Source organism: Cyclopterus lumpus, chromosome 4, assembly GCF_009769545.1.
Source record: "Cyclopterus lumpus isolate fCycLum1 chromosome 4, fCycLum1.pri, whole genome shotgun sequence".
Lineage (NCBI taxonomy): Eukaryota > Metazoa > Chordata > Actinopteri > Perciformes > Cyclopteridae > Cyclopterus > Cyclopterus lumpus.
The window spans coordinates 5,496,220-5,516,581 of record NC_046969.1 but is presented as its reverse complement, the minus strand read 5'-3'; the positions used below and the strand labels follow the sequence as shown (position 1 = coordinate 5,516,581).

Here is a 20,362-nt window from a genome sequence, read left to right as displayed (position 1 = left end):
TGTGGGGGCTGGTGTTGTCGTGGGGGAAGGTGTCGTCGTTGCAACAGGTGTCGTCGTGGGGGCAGGTGTCGTCGTTGCGACAGTTGTCGTTGCAACATGTGTCGTAGTTGGGGCAGGTGTCGTAGTTAGTTAAGGTGTCGTCGTTGCAACAGGTGTTGTCGTGGGCGCTGGTGTCGTCGTGGGGGCAGGTGTTGTCGTGGGCGCTGGTGTTGTCGTGGGGGCTGGTGTTGTCGTGGGGGTAGGTGTTGTCGTGGGGGCAGGTGTCGTCGTTGCGACAGGTGTCGTTGTGGCCGCTGGTGTCGTTGTGGGGGCAGGTGTCGTCGTGGGGGCAGGTGTTGTTGCAACAGGTGTTGTCGTGGGCGCTGGTGTTGTCGTGGGCGCTGGTGTCGTCGTGGGGGCAGGTGTTGTCGTGGGCGCTGGTGTTGTCGTGGGGGCTGGTGTTGTCGTGGGGGTAGGTGTTGTCGTGGGGGCTGGTGTTGTCGTGGGGGCAGGTGTCGTCGTTGCGATAGTTGTCGTTGCAACATGTGTCGTAGTTGGGGCAGGTGTCGTAGTTAGTGCAGGTGTCGTTGTGGGCGCTGATGTCGTTGTGGTGGCAGGTGTTGTTGCAACAGATGTCGTCGTGGGCAATGATGTCGTTGTGGGGGCAGGTGTCGTCGTGGGGACAGGTGTCGTCGTTGCAACAAGTGTCGTTGTGGGGGCAGGTGTCGTCGTTGCAACGGGTGTCGTCGTGGAGGAAAGTGTTGTCGTTGCAACAGGTGTCGTGGTGGCTGATGTTGTCGTGGGGACAGGTGTTGTTGCAACAGGTGTTGTCGTGGGCGCTGGTGTTGTCATGGGCGCTGGTGTCGTCGTGGGCGCTGTTGTCGTCGTGGGGGCAGGTGTTGTCGTGGGCGCTGGTGTTGTCGTGGGGGCTGGTGTTGTCGTGGGGCTCGGTGTTGTCGTGGGGGCTGGTGTTGTCGTGGGGGCAGGTGTCGTCGTTGCGATAGTTGTCGTTGCAACAGGTGTCGTCGTGGGGACAGGTGTCGTAGTTGCAACAGGTGTTGTTGTGGGGACAGGTGTCGTCGTTGCGACAGGTGTCGTTGTGGGCGCTGGTGTCGTCGTGGGGGCAGGTGTTGTCGTGGGGGCAGGTGTTGTCGTTGCGACAGTTGTCGTTGCAACATGTGTCGTAGTTGGGGCAGGTGTTGTAGTTAGTGCAGGTGTCGTTGTAGGCGCTGATGTCGTTGTGGGGGCAGGTGTTGTTGCAACAGATGTCGTCGTGGGTAATGGTGTCGTTGTGGGGGCAGGTGTCGTCGTGGGGACAGGTCTCGTCGTTGCAACAAGTGTCGTCGTGGGAGCAGGTGTCGTAGTTGGGCCAGGTGTCGTTGTTGCAACAGGTGTTGTTGTGGGGGCAGGTGTCGTCGTTGCAACATGTGTCGTTGTGGGGGCAGGTGTCGTCGTTGCAACAAGTGTCGTTGTGGGGGCTGGTGTTGTCGTGGGGGCAGGTGTTGTTGTTGCAACAGGTGTTGTCGTGGGGACAGGTGTCGTCGTTGCAACAAGTGTCGTTGTGGGGGCTGGTGTTGTCGTGGGGGCAGGTGTCGTCGTTGCAACGGGTGTCGTCGTGGAGGAAAGTGTTGTCGTTGCAACAGGTGTCGTGGTGGCTGATGTTGTCGTGGGGACAGGTGTTGTTGCAACAGGTGTTGTCGTGGGCGCTGGTGTTGTCGTGGGCGCTGGTGTCGTCGTGGGGGCAGGTGTTGTCGTGGGCGCTGGTGTTGTCGTGGGGGCTGGTGTTGTCGTGGGGGTAGGTGTTGTCGTGGGGGCTGGTGTTGTCGTGGGGGCAGGTGTCGTCGTTGCGATAGTTGTCGTTGCAACATGTGTCGTAGTTGGGGCAGGTGTCGTAGTTAGTGCAGGTGTCGTTGTGGGCGCTGATGTCGTTGTGGTGGCAGGTGTTGTTGCAACAGATGTCGTCGTGGGCAATGATGTCGTTGTGGGGGCAGGTGTCGTCGTGGGGACAGGTGTCGTCGTTGCAACAAGTGTCGTTGTGGGGGCAGGTGTCGTCGTTGCAACGGGTGTCGTCGTGGAGGAAAGTGTTGTCGTTGCAACAGGTGTCGTGGTGGCTGATGTTGTCGTGGGGACAGGTGTTGTTGCAACAGGTGTTGTCGTGGGCGCTGGTGTTGTCATGGGCGCTGGTGTCGTCGTGGGCGCTGTTGTCGTCGTGGGGGCAGGTGTTGTCGTGGGCGCTGGTGTTGTCGTGGGGGCTGGTGTTGTCGTGGGGCTCGGTGTTGTCGTGGGGGCTGGTGTTGTCGTGGGGGCAGGTGTCGTCGTTGCGATAGTTGTCGTTGCAACAGGTGTCGTCGTGGGGACAGGTGTCGTAGTTGCAACAGGTGTTGTTGTGGGGACAGGTGTCGTCGTTGCGACAGGTGTCGTTGTGGGCGCTGGTGTCGTCGTGGGGGCAGGTGTTGTCATGGGGGCAGGTGTTGTCGTTGCGACAGTTGTCGTTGCAACATGTGTCGTAGTTGGGGCAGGTGTTGTAGTTAGTGCAGGTGTCGTTGTAGGCGCTGATGTCGTTGTGGGGGCAGGTGTTGTTGCAACAGATGTCGTCGTGGGTAATGGTGTCGTTGTGGGGGCAGGTGTCGTCGTGGGGACAGGTGTCGTCGTTGCAACAAGTGTCGTCGTGGGAGCAGGTGTCGTAGTTGGGCCAGGTGTCGTTGTTGCAACAGGTGTTGTTGTGGGGGCAGGTGTCGTCGTTGCAACATGTGTCGTTGTGGGGGCAGGTGTCGTCGTTGCAACAAGTGTCGTTGTGGGGGCTGGTGTTGTCGTGGGGGCAGGTGTTGTTGTTGCAACAGGTGTTGTCGTGGGGACAGGTGTCGTCGTTGCAACAAGTGTCGTTGTGGGGGCTGGTGTTGTCGTGGGGGCAGGTGTCGTCGTTGCAACGGGTGTCGTCGTGGAGGAAAGTGTTGTCGTTGCAACAGGTGTCGTGGTGGCTGATGTTGTCGTGGGGACAGGTGTTGTTGCAACAGGTGTTGTCGTGGGCGCTGGTGTTGTCATGGGCGCTGGTGTCGTCGTGGGCGCTGTTGTCGTCGTGGGGGCAGGTGTTGTCGTGGGCGCTGGTGTTGTCGTGGGGGCTGGTGTTGTCGTGGGGCTCGGTGTTGTCGTGGGGGCTGGTGTTGTCGTGGGGGCAGGTGTCGTCGTTGCGATAGTTGTCGTTGCAACAGGTGTCGTCGTGGGGACAGGTGTCGTAGTTGCAACAGGTGTTGTTGTGGGGACAGGTGTCGTCGTTGCGACAGGTGTCGTTGTGGGCGCTGGTGTCGTCGTGGGGGCAGGTGTTGTCGTGGGGGCAGATGTTGTCGTGGGGGCAGGTGTTGTCGTTGCGACAGTTGTCGTTGCAACATGTGTCGTAGTTGGGGCAGGTGTTGTAGTTAGTGCAGGTGTCGTTGTAGGCGCTGATGTCGTTGTGGGGGCAGGTGTTGTTGCAACAGATGTCGTCGTGGGCAATGGTGTCGTTGTGGGGGCAGGTGTCGTCGTGGGGACAGGTGTCGTCGTTGCAACAAGTGTCGTCGTGGGAGCAGGTGTCGTAGTTGGGGCAGGTGTCGTTGTTGCAACAGGTGTTGTTGTGGGGGCAGGTGTCGTCGTTGCAACATGTGTCGTTGTGGGGGCAGGTGTCGCCGTTACAACAGGTGTCGTTGTGGGGACAGGTGTCGTCGTTGGGGCAGGTGTTGTTGTTGCAACAGGTGTTGTCGTGGGCGCTGGTGTCGTTGTGGGGCCAGGTGTCGTCGTGGGCGCTGGTGTTGTCGTGGGCGCTGGTGTCGTCGTGGGGGCAGGTGTTGTCGTGGGCGCTGGTGTTGTCGTGGGGGCTGGTGTTGTCGTGGGGGTAGGTGTTGTCGTGGGGGCAGGTGTCGTCGTTGCGACAGGTGTCGTTGTGGCCGCTGGTGTCGTTGTGGGGGCTAGTGTCGTTGTGGGGGCTGGTGTCGTCGTGGGGGCAGGTGTCGTCGTGGGGGCAGGTGTTGTTGCAACAGGTGTTGGCGTGGGCGCTGGTGTTGTCGTGGGCGCTGGTGTTGTCGTGGGCGCTGGTGTCGTCGTGGGGGCAGGTGTTGTCGTGGGCGCTGGTGTTGTCGTGGGGGCTGGTGTTGTCGTGGGTGTAGGTGTTGTCGTGGGGGCTGGTGTTGTCGTGGGGGCAGGTGTCGTCGTTGCGATAGTTGTCGTTGCAACATGTGTCGTAGTTGGGGCAGGTGTCGTAGTTAGTGCAGGTGTCGTTGTGGGCGCTGATGTCGTTGTGGTGGCAGGTGTTGTTGCAACAGATGTCGTTGTGGGCAATGATGTCGTTGTGGGGGCAGGTGTCGTCGTGGGGACAGGTGTCGTCGTTGCAACAAGTGTCGTTGTGGGGGCTGGTGTTGTCGTGGGGGCAGGTGTCGTCGTTGCAACGGGTGTCGTCGTGGAGGAAAGTGTTGTCGTTGCAACAGGTGTCGTGGGGGCTGATGTTGTCGTGGGGGCAGGTGTTGTTGCAACAGGTGTTGTCGTGGGCGCTGGTGTTGTCATGGGCGCTGGTGTCGTCGTGGGGGCAGGTGTTGTCGTGGGCGCTGGTGTTGTCGTGGGGGCTGGTGTTGTCGTGGGGCTAGGTGTTGTCGTGGGGGCAGGTGTCGTCGTTGCGATAGTTGTCGTTGCAACAGGTGTCGTCGTGGGGACAGGTGTCGTAGTTGCAACAGGTGTTGTTGTGGGGACAGGTGTCGTAGTTGAAACAGGTGTCGTTGTGGGGGCAGGTGTCGTCGTTGCGACAGGTGTCGTCGTTGTGACAGGTGTCGTTGTGGGCGCTGGTGTCGTTGTGGGGGCAGGTGTTGTCGTGGGGGCAGGTGTTGTCGTGGGGGCAGGTGTTGTCGTGGGGGCAGGTGTTGTCGTTGCGACAGTTGTCGTTGCAACATGTGTCGTAGTTGGGGCAGGTGTTGTAGCTAGTGCAGGTGTCGTTGTAGGCGCTGATGTCGTTGTGGGGGCAGGTGTTGCAACAGATGTCGTCGTGGGCAATGGTGTCGTTGTGGGGGCAGGTGTCGTCGTGGGGACAGGTGTCGTCGTTGCAACAAGTGTCGTTGTGGGGGCTGGTGTTGTCGTGGGGGCAGATGTCGTCGTGGGGGCAGGTGTCGTCGTTGCAACGGGTGTCGTCGTGGAGGAAAGTGTTGTCGTTGCAACAGGTGTCGTGGGGGCTGATGTTGTCGTGGGGGCAGGTGTTGTTGTTGCAACAGATGTCGTCGTGGCCAATGGTGTCATTGTGGGGGCAGGTGTCGTCGTGGGGACAGGTGTCGTCGTTGCAACAGGTGTTGTTGTGGGGGCTGGTGTTGTCGTGGGGGAAGGTGTTGTCGTTGTAACAGGTGTCATGGGGGCAGGTGTCGTCGTTGCAACGGGTGTCGTTGTGGGGGCTGGTGTTGTCGTGGGGGAAGGTGTTGTCGTTGCAACAGGTGTCGTGGGGGCTGGTGTTGTCGTGGGGGAAGGTGTCGTCGTTGCAACAGGTGTCGTCGTGGGGACAGTTGTCGTAGTTGCAACAGGTGTTGTTGTGGGGGCAGGTGTCGTCGTGGGGGCTGGTGTTGTCGTGGGGGCAGTTGTCGTGGGGGCAGGTGTCGTCGTTGCGACAGTTGTCATTGCGACAGTTGTCGTTGCAACAGTTGTCGTTGCATCATGTGTCGTAGTTGGGGCAGGTGTCGTCGTTGCAACGGGTGTCGTTGTGGGGGCTGTTGTCGTCGTGGAGACAGGTGTCGTAGTTGCAACAGGTGTTGTTGTGGGGGCAGGTGTCATCGTTGCGACAGTTGTTGTAGTTTGGTCAGGTGTCGTCGTTGCAACAGGTGTCGTTGTAGGGGCAGGTGTCGTCGTTGCAACAGGTGTCGTTGTAGGGGCAGTTGTCGTCGTGGGGGCAGGTGTCGTCGTTGCAACATGTGTCGTTGTGGGGGCAGGTGTCGCCGTTACAACAGGTGTCGTTGTGGGGGAAGGTGTTGTCGTCGGGGCAGGTGTCGCCGTTACAACAGGTGTCGTTGTGGGGGAAGGTGTTGTCGTCGGGGCAGGTGTCGTCGTTGCAACAGGTGTCGTCGTGGACGCTGGTGTTGTCGTGGGGTCAGTAGTTGTCGTGGGGGTAGGTGTTGTAGTGGGGGCTGGTGTTGTCGTGGGGGAAGGTGTCGTCGTTGCAACAGCTGTCGTCGTGGGGACAGGTGTCGTAGTTAGTGCAGGTGTTGTCGTGGTGGCAGGTGTTGTCTTGGGGGCTGGTGTTGTCGTGGGGACAGGTGTCGTTGTTGTGATAGTTGTCATAGTTGGTGCAGGTGTCGTTGTTGCAACAGGTGTCGTAGTTGCGACAGGTGTCGTCGTTGCAACATGTGCAACTTTAACCCTTTGAATGTTTGTCACGTTGATCTTGTAAGTTGTTTCATTATTGAGCTCCTTTCTAAAAAACTAAAGAAAAAAGAGAATACACATCAGGATATTCATCTTATTCCCCTCACCCATCCTTTTTTCATGTGTATATGCATTATCATTGATACATTTAGCTTAAAAAGCCTTCACAAAACATCTGTTTTACATACATCTTCAACACGTTCAATGATGATTCCATTACTAACATCTCCAACGAAAGTCATCTTCATCCGTAGAGCCAGTAATATAAAATCTGTAGGTATAAAAAAATAGAGCATCCATCCATTTTCAATACCGCTTATCCTCATTAGGGTCGCGGGGGCGCTGGAGCCTATCCCAGCTGACATAGGGCGAAGGAAGGGGACAGCCTGGACAGGCCGCCAGTACATCGAGGGCACATGTATACAACCATTCACTCTCACATTCACACCTATGGGCAATTTAGAGATCAATTAACCTGCAGCATGTCTTTGGACTGTGGGAGGAAGCCGGAGAGCCCCCACGCTGCCACAGGGAGAACATGCAAACTCCACACAGAAGGACCGCTCCGACCGGGAATCGAACCCGCGGCCCTCTTACTGTGAGGCGACAGTGCTAGCCACTACACCACCGTGCAGCCCCGAAAAATAGAGCATGTGGAGATTAATTTTCCTACTTAGCTTTAAGAAATGTACTCAATTTATTGTTGTCAAATTATTTTCCATGTGTTCACAGTCTTGCCCCAAAGCCTCTTTCAAGATGCATCCAAAGATTCAGCAGTAACAAAGTAAATATTAGTGTTGTGAATGGCAACTGTAAAATACTACATTCAAAATAAAGGCAATTAAATAATTACATGTTGATTTTGTAGAATGGAAGACACAGAAGGAAGGTAAACCTTAACCTTTTGAGTACTTAACACTTCTGATGTCTACTCTGATACAATAAGACATATTAGAAAGTAAAATAACAATCACACATATTATTTAATAAATTAATTAATAAATATAATGTATATAGTTACTTTGCGCAGAGGATGAATGTAAATATCCAAACAAAAAGGGAATAGACAAGTATGTTGTCTGATTTTGCATGTTGCAGTTTGTGAATTACTCCTCCCTCAGCTATGGAGGCAGTGACAAAGCTTTAGTGACAGAGGCTTCTTTCATAGAACCTGAAAAACCAGGTATGTCACAGACACACAAGTCTACAAAATAATGCACACTACAAACTAAATCACTAATAACATTATCCAGAGACCTGACAAAATGCTGCAGATTAATTAGCGATTACAGCTGTATTAATCAGTTTTTAGTGGGTCATGATTTGTATATTTGGCTCTTGGTTCGAATGTTTTTCATCAGTGAAATTACTCTTTTTTTCAAAAGCTGACAACACACATTCTAAGCAAGATGAGTCCCTCATTAGGGGGTCAAAAGGCCTGAAACCCTAGAATCATCATCATTATTGCCATTATTATTTGTTGCTATTAATATTATTAATAATAATAATTGAAAGAATAATAACAATAATAATATCAATAATAACAATAATAATGTAAATGTATAAAACTGATACTTCAGAAAACTTTGCACAAATTCCAGTGAGCTGGTACAACGTAGACACATGGAATATTCACTAATGATTGGAAGTTGTGTGCAAATGCTGCTCAACAAATATCCCCTCAATCATCCAGGGCCCTATTTCTAGGAACCTGGTTAGCGGGATAATTTTCCGGATGAGATTACACAAGTCAGGGTTTTCGGTTCCTCAAAGCAAGTTTGGCAAAATCACCATAGCAACACATCCAAAAATTGTTTTTTTTTATTTCTTGGGAGTTTTTCCTGATCCGATGTGAGGTCCTGGGACAGGGATGTCGTATGTGTAATAATAAGTATCAATTTAATTTATATAGTACTTTTTAAGGTACTCAAAGACACTTTACATTTTACATTCATACACTGTAGACACAGCTACGGGGAGCAATGCAGGGTTAAGTGTCTTGCTCAAGGACACATCTACTAGGGTGGGGATTGAACCGCCAAGCTCCTGATTGAAAGATGGACCTGCTAACCACTGATCCACAGTCGCAGATTGTAAAGCCTTCTGAGGCCAATTTGTGATATTGGGCTATATAAAATAAACTGAATTGAATAGTGGCGGGTGGCCAGCCGACTCCAGCTCCATATATTAACATCTGAAGTTACTTTTTTCTGCAATATTCGACCTATATAGATACCTGTACATAACCGGATTGTTTTACTTTTTTTTGGGCTGTTTAATATACTTGGTGGAAGATATTTACAGTCATGTATTTTTTTTATGTTGAACTAAACTATCCAAATGCATTTGTCCTTCTAAAATTATGGTTTATGCCTGAATTTTCGAAACTCATTACTTTGAGTTTCAATTTTTGACCAATCAAATGGGTAGAGCTACGCCCGGGATCAAAATGTATTCTATAAAGTTTCAGGTTGAAGTAAATATTAGTGTTGTGAATGGCAACTGTAAAATACTACATTCAAAATAAAGGCAATTAAATAATGACATGTTGATTTTGTAGAATGGAAGACACAGGAGCAAGGTAAGCCTTAACCTTTTGAGTACTTAACACTTCTGATGTCTACTCTGATACAATAAGACATATTAGAAAGTAAAATAACAATCACACATATTATTTAATTAATTAATTAATATAATGTATATAGTTACTTTGTGCAGAGGATGAATGTAAATATCCAAATAAAAATATCCAACAAAGGATGTGTGTTTCCATGATGCTTGCTGTTACTCCTCACTACTCAGGGAATAGACAAGTATGTTGTCTGATTTTGCATGTTGCAGTTTGTGAATTACTCCTCCCTCAGCTATGGAGGCAGTGACAAAGCTTTAGTGACAGAGGCTTCTTTCATAGAACCTGAAAAACCAGGTATGTCACAGACACACAAGTCTACAAAATAATGCACACTACAAACTAAATCACGAATAACATTATCCAGAGACCTGACAAAATGCTGCAGATTAATTAGCGATTATAGCTGTATTAATCAGTTTCTAGTGGGTCATGATTTGTATATTTGGCTCTTGGTTCGAATGTTTTTCATCAGTGAAATTACACTTTTTTTCAAAAGCTGACAATACACATTCTAAGCAAGATGAGTCCCTCATTAGGGGGTCAAAAGGCCTGAAACCCTAGAATCATCATCATTATTGCCATTATTATTTGTTGCTATTAATATTATTAATAATAATAATTGAAAGAATAATAACAATGATAATCTCAATAATAACAATAATAATGTAAATGTATAAAACTGATACTTCAGAAAACTTTGCACAAATTCCAGTGAGCTGGTACAACGTAGACACATGGAATATTCACTAATGATTGGAAGTTGTGTGCAAATGCTTCTCAACAAATATCCCCTCAATCATCCAGGGCCCTATTTCTAGGAACCTGGTTAGCGGGATAATTTTCTGGATGAGATTACACAAGTCAGGGTTTTCGGTTCCTCAAAGCAAGTTTGGCAAAATCACCATAGCAATACATCCCAAAATTGTTTTTTTCTATTTCTTGGGAGTTTTTCCTGATCCGATGTGAGGTCCTGGGACAGGGATGTCGTATGTGTAATAATAAGTATCAGTTTAATTTATATAGTACTTTTTAAGGTACTCAAAGACACTTTACATTTTACATTCATACACTGTAGACACAGCTACGGGGAGCAATGCAGGGTTAAGTGTCTTGCTCAAGGACACATCTACTAGGGTGGGGATTGAACCGCCAAGCTCCTGATTGAAAGATGGACCTGCTAACCACTGATCCACAGTCGCAGATTGTAAAGCCTTCTGAGGCCAATTTGTGATATTGGGCTATATAAAATAAACTGAATTGAATAGTGGCGGGTGGCCAGCCGACTCCAGCTCCATATATTAACATCTGAAGTTACTTTTTTCTGCAATATTCGACCTATATAGATACCTGTATATAACCGGATTGTTTTACTTTTTTTTGGGCTGTTTAATACACTTGGTGGAAGATATTTACAATCATGTATTTTTTTTATGTTGAACTAAACTATCCAAATGCATTTGTTGTTCTAAAATTATGGTTTATGTCTGAATTTTCGAAACTCATTACTTTGAGTTTCAATTTTTGACCAATCAAATGGGTAGAGCTACGCCCGGGATCAAAATAAATAAAGTTTCAGGTTGAGCCTATCTCTATAAACAGTCTTTCAGCAACGGGTAAAGATTTTGGTATCAAAAACTTTCTGGTTTCCAATTCTTTCAGTTTGTAGTCAGAGTAGTATTGACCAATCCCGTTAGAGCGGGTTTTGGTTGCATGCAGGTAAACGATCTGTGGGAGAGCAAAAGAGCCGGAACGCATTGGCCGAAAGCCAATCTTGGAACCCATCTGCCTGACAACTATTTATTGTTTTATTAGCTGAATATTTACCTTTACAATTCAATTCAATTCAGTTTATTTTGTATAGCCCAATATCACAAATTACAAATTTGCCTCAGAGGGCTTTACAATCTGTACACATACAACATCCCTGTCCCAGGACCTCACATCGGATCAGAAAAAACTCCTCAAAAATAACCTTTACACTTAATATGTGTACAATAACATATATTTCAAAAACATTAGAGGCGAGAAATAGCCAATACCGAATCTTGATTCATATTTGACCGGCACTGCCGAGTTTGCCTTTTTGATCAGAGTTCACAAACAGTTATTGAGACTGCGTTCTAAATTCCTCAACTCTGAACTTTTATTGCCCGCTCAGTGGTACCTTGCACATGCCAATAGAAGACTAGGAGGAGACCGAGGAATCTGACTTTTTTTTCTGTCTGTCTTCTGGTATAGTGACAATTTTAGCAACTATAACAAAGGTTTATTTGTTTACAAGTTACATATCAAACCTATTAGCTCACCTTAAACCCAACCCATAAACTTTAGTATTTTTTCCAAGGATGGGGTGAGGTTATTTATTATTCATCTTATATTTCATATTAGAAATTAAATGCATACACTTCTAATTGGGACATACAACACAGAGTGTCTATTTCCTTTTATTGATGAACTCTATGAAAGAGTTTTATGCCAGATGACGTTTCACTGTTTTGTTCTGGAGGATCGGTCACGTTTCCTTACACCTCACCATTCTTCCCTTTTGAAGGTGGAGAGTTTATGAAATCCAGCCACATAGCTGATCTTCTCACATGAAATGAATAATGGATGTCTGGACATAACTGCAGAAGTTTGCCATGGATGTATCAGGCATGCAAAACCATTCTTGGTGATGAGGATGACAACATGTGGGCAAACGCACACAGCGTTGACTAGCACTGTTGTATTTCCATATCTCTAGCTATCCTATAAAATTATCTAAAGTGAATAGTGTTGTATTGCATTACTGTAATTATTTTAGTTTAATTTTGTGCACTTGGAAATACAATCTATGTAATAAATAAATTACCTTATTTCTGTTATAATGGGATTTGTTTCATGCTAAATAAATAACAGATGCTTCCAAAACAATACTGGTACACAATGCTTCCAGATTATTTTTATGGTCATTATATCCATAAAATTAATGACTTTTGGCAGTGTGGTTTAAGAGTTGAACCTGATACCTCCTACCTCTCAGGTAGTTGCATTAGTGCATTATGGAAGTTAGATTAACTGTAAATAAAACTGTGTAAAGAGTTTTTTAAAAAGTATAGTATCAGTATAGCGAAATGTCTGTTGGCAATGAAAAAAAAAACTATTCACAAACAGATATAATGTTTTGCAATATGACATTTTTATTGTCTAATAATCCTTTTAAATCTATGAGAAACAAAGTACCAATAACCTTGTCAACAACTTTTCAAAAGGGAGGTTGTGGCACTTGATGCTTTCTGCCAGCCAGGTTTTATTTCTATGCCCTTCTTTATTATTCTCCAATGTTAACAGAGGACCATTCATGCAATAACTGTCTTCATAGATGTGGTTGCAGTCAGAGTTGTGGTTGTTGTAACTAGGCATGGAATGATATGAGATTTTAATGTGACGATTATCCTGGCCAGCATAAATGTGATTTATGCCAGATAATTATATGTAAACTCTCAAAGCACATACAGCACTATAAATATACATTTAGTTAAGTTACACATATTTAATTGCATGGGACAAATATCATTCTGTAGTTAACACGTTTTTTAGTTTAAAAAAAACCAATCTTAAATCAGGTAATTAAAAGTCTCTATACAGTTTAATTTGAAAGAAATAGTATGATTCTGTTCTTTCTTTTATTATATATTTAACTGTACATAATGTGTCTGTATCTGCAGAAACGCTGCCCTCTGCCTGTATTTTATATTTCCTTCTTATTTTGCTATGTTTGTTTCTCGGCGTCAGCCTTTGAGCAGCGGTAGTATAAATAAAAATAAAAATAATGGTGCACAGGTGAGGTCGGGACAAAATGTATATACCTGATAGCTTTGCTGTCTCCATCTCTCCCCACAACACACCAGAGTCGAGTGGACGAAGCTTTCGCCTCAGCTGCATTCATTCGGCATCCTTTAGGATGTAACCGCAGTGAAACAATCAGAAAATAACGTTTTGTTTCTCAGATTCACTGCTTGGTTCTCTTTCTCTCGCTTGTTGAGCCGGGGAGGACAGGGCAACTTTGAAAGGTTTCTTTACAAACAGCAACCGACAATGTTGCACAGATTCCTTTAAATCAAGCTCTATTTTTCACCTCACTCGTGACGATATTTACAGTTATCTCAAAAATGGAAATTCCATGTGATCCGCAATATAATCCTATCATCCCATCCCTACTGGACACAGTAGTTATTTTTAAATGATTTTTAGTATTGTAGTCTTTTACATTTGGCATTCAACAAAATATTGTTATCTTTTATTTCCTGCTATTTATCTCTCTTTTTACAGAAGCGTAATATATTCACTTGAGAAGAAAAAGTGTATTAGTTTATCAGAATTCCTGTAAAAGTTTGGAAAAAAGACATGTTCTTCTTTTGAATTTACAAGTTTTTATTTATCTCGGAATACTGCCAACAGTTTTTATGGCCACTAGCCTGCCATGACTCCCGGTGCTGAAGTGTGTGATTCAACCACTGAGGGCCAGTCTCTGTGAAATATGACACCTGCTTGGAATTAACGAGGTATTTGATGAGTTTACTGTCTATCAGACAATAAATGAGACAATAATTAGCTAGCTAGCACACTGCCCGGCGCTGGAAGGTGAGCGGACTGCAGCTTTAGAGACAGAACGTCAGTTAGCGGCTGTAATAACTTACATTTCAGAACGAACCACAGTGCTCCGTCACAATGGTGGCCATGAATTATGTGATAATAATCTTGTTAACTTAGAAATACAGAGCAGAATATCCTTTCAAAGAAAACTTATCTCAGAATTCAGATTAATTAAAAACATGACGAGAGATATGGAAATACTGAGGTATTTGACTTGATAGTGAATGCACTTATTGTAAGTCGCTGTTTGATAAAAGCGTCAGCTAAATTAAATATAATAGTGTAGCCCTGTCAACAAATTATCATTTAGACATCAGGATGTACATAGTTTTCTAAAAACATTAAGTTTTGTGGATAAGTGTAGAAATAAGAGTCAAAGGTTAGAGTGACAACGGATGATTTGTCCAAGGGGAAGGAGGTAAATGATGAAGAGGAGGGGACCAAGCACATAACCTTGGGGGACACTGGGTGACTGGAGAGTAGGATTGTCACAATACCAACATTATAACTTCAATGCGATATCTGCCTTAAATATCATGATACCCGATACTTACGATACAATACTAGAATTTCGATTACAATACCACAAATACGATATGATACCACAAATACTATACCAGTATATTTATCTATAATAGTAATAAATAAAACTTCTGTATGGTTCCCGTTTTTACCAGCTTGTTCCTGCTCAGCTTTTTGAACAAATGGCATTAATATTAGCCTACAGCAAGATATTAATGAAAACTACATGGTGTCATCATAGCATTGATTATACACGGCTCTGTAGGTCTATTGTCCGTATCTGACCAGATGACTACATAGGCGCAATTGTAGAGTTACATAACTTTACAGAAGTGTGTTTGAGGTGAAAAAAGCCTTGGTCTGTGTGCCTTTGAAACAAGTGTTGCAGACAGGTCTCTATATGTCAGTGGGCTTTCCTTTACTGTCTGCAATGTAGCCAAAGTACTTCCACATGTCACTTCTGGCATCTTTTTTTCCAAAAAGCCGAGGACGGTCAGCAAAAGCTCCGGCACTTGATGCCATGTCTCCTCTGCGATCACTCGCTGTGACTGAACGCTGGGACATCAGACATAACAAACAACAACAAGCAACAACAGTAGACAATAAATAAACAATCAACAAAGTGCAGACGAGACATAGAGTAAAATGTACAGTGTATGATAAAGTGCAATTCTAAAGTGTAACGTGTATTATTTAAGTGTGCTTGTATGTGCGACCGGTGGAAAATAGTCCAAGGGAAGAAAGAGTCCAGGGGTGGTAAATAGTCCAGGGGATGAAAGAGTCAGTCAGTGGGGGATTCCGGCTCCGTTGATAAACCTGACATATATATATATATAATATTATTTTTTTAATTTTTTTTATGTATATAAAATTCTGAACAGGTCTAGAAAAAAATAAAATAAAAACACAGCTGGAATTTACTGTGCAGGGGACTTTTTAGTCTTTAAGACGTACTTCATGCTCGTAGTCCTCCGGTGAAGAGATAACTCCAGTTTACAGTGGTTACAAATAGCTTTGCTTTTATCAACTACGCCGTCTGGTAGAAATTTAAAATGAAAATAAATGTCCATTTAAGTGCATTTCGCCATGTTCTCGGTCAATGTGTGCAGTAGTGTTAAGCTCCTCCCAAAATTATCAGAACACATACATATATATATATATATATATATATATATATATATATATATATATATTAGGGCTCTGCATAAGTTATGATTTGAACATTTGGATTTGAATTTTTTTGTACGTTCACTTTTTTAGATAATTAATAGATTATTTATTTCAATGTGCCACCATATCCCCTGCAGATCCAGGAGACTGAAAGCCAGGATGATGATGGACATGCGTCCCTCAACAGGGTAGTCATTACTATTTTTTTAAAGTTACTTCTGTTATAATTTGAGGCCTTGCTTATTTACATTGAATGTTTTATGCTTTCTTTCAAAGAACAAGCCAGATCATCTCCCATGACTGAAAGCCAGAATGATGAGGATGATGAGGATGATGATGATGATGAGGAGGAGGAGGAGGAGGAGGAGGATGATGATGGATATAAATCCCCTCAACAAGTTAGTCATTACTGAGTCTGATTTGCTTAACTTTATGTTGGAAGCAAATATGACTAGTGATAGAGTTGGGATCATGCTTGGTAGCTACCACCATTAAAAATAGAGTATGTGTTTGAATGGGTTGATGTGAATCATATGCTGTAAAGCCCTTCAGATAAAAGCGCAATTAAAAATGCTGTCCATTTACCATGTTTACATCTGCTGCAGTGTGTTTATTTATATATATATATATATATATATATATATATATATATATACATATAATAAATAATTTGATTAAAAGTAAAAATGTCTTCTGAAAGCAATTATGTATAATATATACAGCATATTATATTAAATTATTATTTACATTATGTTTAACGTGTATAATCCTTTGATTTTTGTATTCATTAAAACATTTTTTTTAAATATAATTATCTTTATATACCTCCATCTACAGCTAGGATTTATATGAATGACACAGACGAGAAGTAATTCTACAGAGTCAAAGGACATATATCACAATACTAATGTCATTATAATGGCATGGCAGAGCAATAACATGTGCGTTTTCATTAGGGTAATATGGGCAACACATCTGATGAAGACGGATTCATCAAAATCCAAGTCCCTCAGAAGCCATCCTTCTTTTTCATTGAGCAGAGTGGCATTTAATCAAAACAAATAGACAAAAAAGAGGGCTGAAAGGACTGCAGTGGACTAATATAATTTCAAGAGGAATTACCAACATTCACCCATACTGCTCAATTGCATTTAAGAGGCACAGACTGAAGGTGTTGGGATCCAAAAGAGAATGGCCTGAGTTCTGGTGTCTGGGATACTGTCGGTCTGAGGACTGCCCCGTCACTGTCAGTGTGAATAGTGAGGAGGACTTGAAGGCAAAAGTGAAATTTCAAGGTAGGATGACCTTCCACAATTGCACAGAACTAAAAAGAAGACCAGTGAGAGCCAATGATAGGGTACAAATAGGCCAAGACTTGCAAAATCAATTGCCCAGAGCAATGCTTCAGAAAATGTTAAATATCAATGAAGATGTCATGAGATGTGGCTCCTACTCCTCAGGTTCTAAAAAATATTTCATGGGAAGTGCGACAGAGGAGTCGTCAACACAACAATGATATTTTAAGTCTGCAGATAATGCTGGATAAAAAAAAAAAAACGCTCCAGATGAGGTCCTCCAGAAGGTATTTCTGCACCCAAAAGGCCTGTTTCTGTGGTCACAAAAGGGGATTGTAATATTTCAGGAGCGATGCTGTGAGGACAAAAAGAAGAAAAGGGGTCACCTCCTTTCTATGTTTACGAGCTAGTGGTCAGGAATCCCCAGAAATACTCCTCTCCCTTGCCAGTCGCAATGTATCTGACCTGTGACCACACCACAGAATCAGTGACCTACTTCCTCGAGGCATTTCAGACGGATGTCGCAAGGGCCTATGGACGAGGCATGCGATCCACTTTAATGATGATTTGTGATGGGTCAATGGTGTTAATGCAGGCAATGTCTGTCATTTGTACAAAAAAATCTGCATGCCACAATTAATGTCTACGACAACATAGGGGACACGCAACAAAGGCTGACTTTGCGGTGCCTATTCTTCATCGCTGCCTGAGTCACATTATGAAGAATGCCAAGGAGATGTGTAGAAAGTAGTAAGCATGACTCCATATTGGCTCTCAATTCTTGTATCTTATATTAAGTAACATAGTAATATGGATGACATGTAACTTGTATTGTGTGTTAAGTCTCAGAAGAAATTCTTACAAAATTGAGATATGATGAATTACCCTGTATTATGTTCACAGTAGAACACATGGCATTGGCGTCAGTGTGCCGCAACCTGATCAACCTAATATCTTGCCTTTTATTCCAAAAGTTAGGCAAAGAACAGAGTGGAAACCCAAAGTGCTGTCTAATACTTATGCTAACACTGGTGTGAGTGAACTGGTCTTCGCTATACACATATTTCAAGGCTACTAGCATAATGTCCTGTAATTGCAAGGAATATTATAGTAAGATTCCACTAGACCTGCATGTATATATGAAAGGCAGATATGGCTGTGATTACACAAATATAATATAATCTAATGCAGTTGGCTAAGATATCAATATGTCCTACAGTACATAATTGTAATACTAAAATCATGTTTTACATCCCGCAGTGCTCCAAAACACATCTGGCCATGCATGTCTTTGGTCTCCTTACAACTACAGTAGTTTGGAAGACCTAGATGACATCTTATAAAGTCTTGCAGTGGTTTTTTCAAGTCCATCCAGTGGGGCCAATGTGGAGAAGCTTTTCAATAACCTTCAGTCAGGTGGAGACTGACAAATCCCAAATGATGGCTGAGGACTTGCAGGTAAATGACAGTTCTAATTGTGTCCGAACATTTGAATTTAAATGAAATTGATCAATTTGGCATTTATTACACAACATGCAAGCGATAATGATCATTTTTACTCTACCCAACCCTGTTTTGAATTTAAATAATTTGAAATTACTAATATGGAAAGTCCCTCTATGAAACTATACATTCAAAAGGTACTAAATAATTATTTTCGTGTGATTTCTGTAGGAAAACACAAAGCTGAACATTGTAAGAATGCTAGAAAATGCAACAATTAAATACCCACTAAAACGTTTCAGGTTTTCGACACGTAAATCATCAAATTGAGATACCACTTCTCATTTGTGTCATTGTAGTACAACAGAATAATGTGACAATTAAACAAAAAGAATGAAGCCAGATATTGAATATGGCATCCGGTTAAATGTCCTGTAAAAGGTAATAGTTTGTGACAATATGCTTTTTTCTTTCTAATCTAATCTGAAATTAGACATAAATTGCCTCGTGAACGGATTTTAATTTGGCTCATCTAAATCTAATCGCAAAATAGAGGTAAATTGGTCCAAGAAATATGATTTGAAGGTAGCTCAAGAAGGAGATTTTGACGGGCTTTCATTTTGAAATCAAACATCATAATGTCTTGATTGTCTCTGGAAGACACCTTGAGGTGGTCTACTATTAATCTCAAGTGAAATTAGTCTGTAACTTTGGACCATTTCCTTTCAAATCTAATCTGAAATTAGAGACACATTTGCTCAGGAATTTGATTTTCTAGAGTATTTATTTTTAAATTCTACATCAGAATGTCCCAATATTGGAAGAGCTTTTCTATATTTTTTCATTTCACCATTCATAAAATTCACGATTTTTCACTCATTCATTTAGTTTAATTTATTACTGTATATATTTAAAGGCTTTTTGTCCGATTATTACGTTCACCGGAAGTGAACGTAATAATTTAAAGTTAGTTCTTCCACGCTCTTACCGTAATGCCTGTATACGCATACCGAAAGAAAACAGTTGAATAGTTGTCAACGGCTGAAAATAGCTGAAAACAGCTGAAAATTGCTGAAAATAGCTGAAAACAGTTGAAAATAGTTGAGAATGGCTGAAAACAGCTGAAAACGGCTGAAACAGCTGAACATGGCTGAAAACAGCTGAAAATACCAAAAACATTGACCTGAATTGCTGACAATCCTTGTAGTGTAAATGTATAACAGTAAATAAAGTAAATAATGGAAGGAACTCTATCTAAATAATCAAAGATATGAATCACATTTCAAGAAATGAGAGAGAGGGAAAAAGTCAGACAGAAGAGAGAAAAAGAGAGAGAAAAAGAAATTAAAAGAGAGAGAGGGAGAAACCAGGGCACCATGGTGAAGGGTGCCCTGGTTCCTTCCTCCCTCCCTTCCTGCCCTTCCTTCCTCCCTTCCTCCCTTCCTTTCCTTCCTCACTTCCTTCAATCCTCCCTTCCGTCGCTTCCTTGCCTCTTTGTCTGGCTTTCTTCCTTCCTTTCCTTCCTTCCTCCCTTCGCTTCCTTGTCTAGCTTCTTTGCCTCCTTGTCTGGCTTTCTTCCTCCCTCCCTTCCTTCCTTTCTTCCTTTCCTTTCCTCCCTCCCTTCCTTTCCTTTCCTTCCTGCACTCCTTCCTTCCTTGCCTCCTTGTCTGGCTTTCTTGTAGCAGTGGACACAGAGACACACCCACATGTCCCTATCTCTCCTCCGTGTATGATTGGTTGCCATGGTGAGAGGGCACGTGTTGTTTGAGCTGTGCTGATTAGCTCATTTGAAGCAGCTGACTAATCTGGGTACTTCATGAAAAAGAACCTGTCAAAATGTGGATTATCACAGTAAAACCATAACTCTGATCACAAAAGTGTGGACGTTTGGAGAGGCTCAAGTCTTTTGTGAACGTGTACGTGTCCTTGAACGTGTTTTGGGGTTTAGATATGATGGCTTAATCACAGTTTACAAACTGCTCTCACTTCTTTCAAAAAAGAAAATGTGGCTCGGTTTTAGAATGCAGTCGAATGGGGCAGAGAGCTGGACTTGCTCCCTCGTTGAGGTTTCTCCTGATAAATGTTGGAAACATTGTGGATTCCATCGACACATGTGAGGACCAGCACAAGAATCCCTACGTTTTGATCCATAAATGGTGTAAAAAGAGTGACAATTGTGAGACTTGTGTCTCCCTCTCACTCTGGCAGTTGGCTCTGTCACTCTAGATCTGAACATTCCGTGCCACACACACACTCATTGAAAACTCTGAAACGACCTGAAAAACACATACAAATAAAACGGGGACAGTTAAATAAGTATAAAAGA

At 43.9% G+C, this 20,362-nt stretch overlaps 2 protein-coding genes across 2 annotated transcripts; both read right to left on the bottom strand.

Annotated features, from left to right (window-relative positions):
* Window positions 1–213: 213 nt before the first annotated feature.
* LOC117729341 (threonine-rich protein-like) lies at window positions 214–600 on the bottom strand (the record flags this gene model as incomplete). Its single annotated transcript, XM_034530320.1, has 2 exons — window positions 214–264; window positions 439–600. Coding segments are annotated over 2 exons (213 nt in total), but the record flags the coding sequence as incomplete, so codon positions are not given.
* Window positions 601–675: 75 nt separating this feature from the next.
* LOC117729340 (mucin-2-like) lies at window positions 676–5,163 on the bottom strand (the record flags this gene model as incomplete). Its single annotated transcript, XM_034530319.1, has 7 exons — window positions 676–767; window positions 1,141–1,300; window positions 1,513–1,710; window positions 2,023–2,253; window positions 3,448–3,570; window positions 4,366–4,578; window positions 5,092–5,163. Coding segments are annotated over 7 exons (1,089 nt in total), but the record flags the coding sequence as incomplete, so codon positions are not given.
* Between the last annotated feature and the right edge of the window lie 15,199 nt (window positions 5,164–20,362).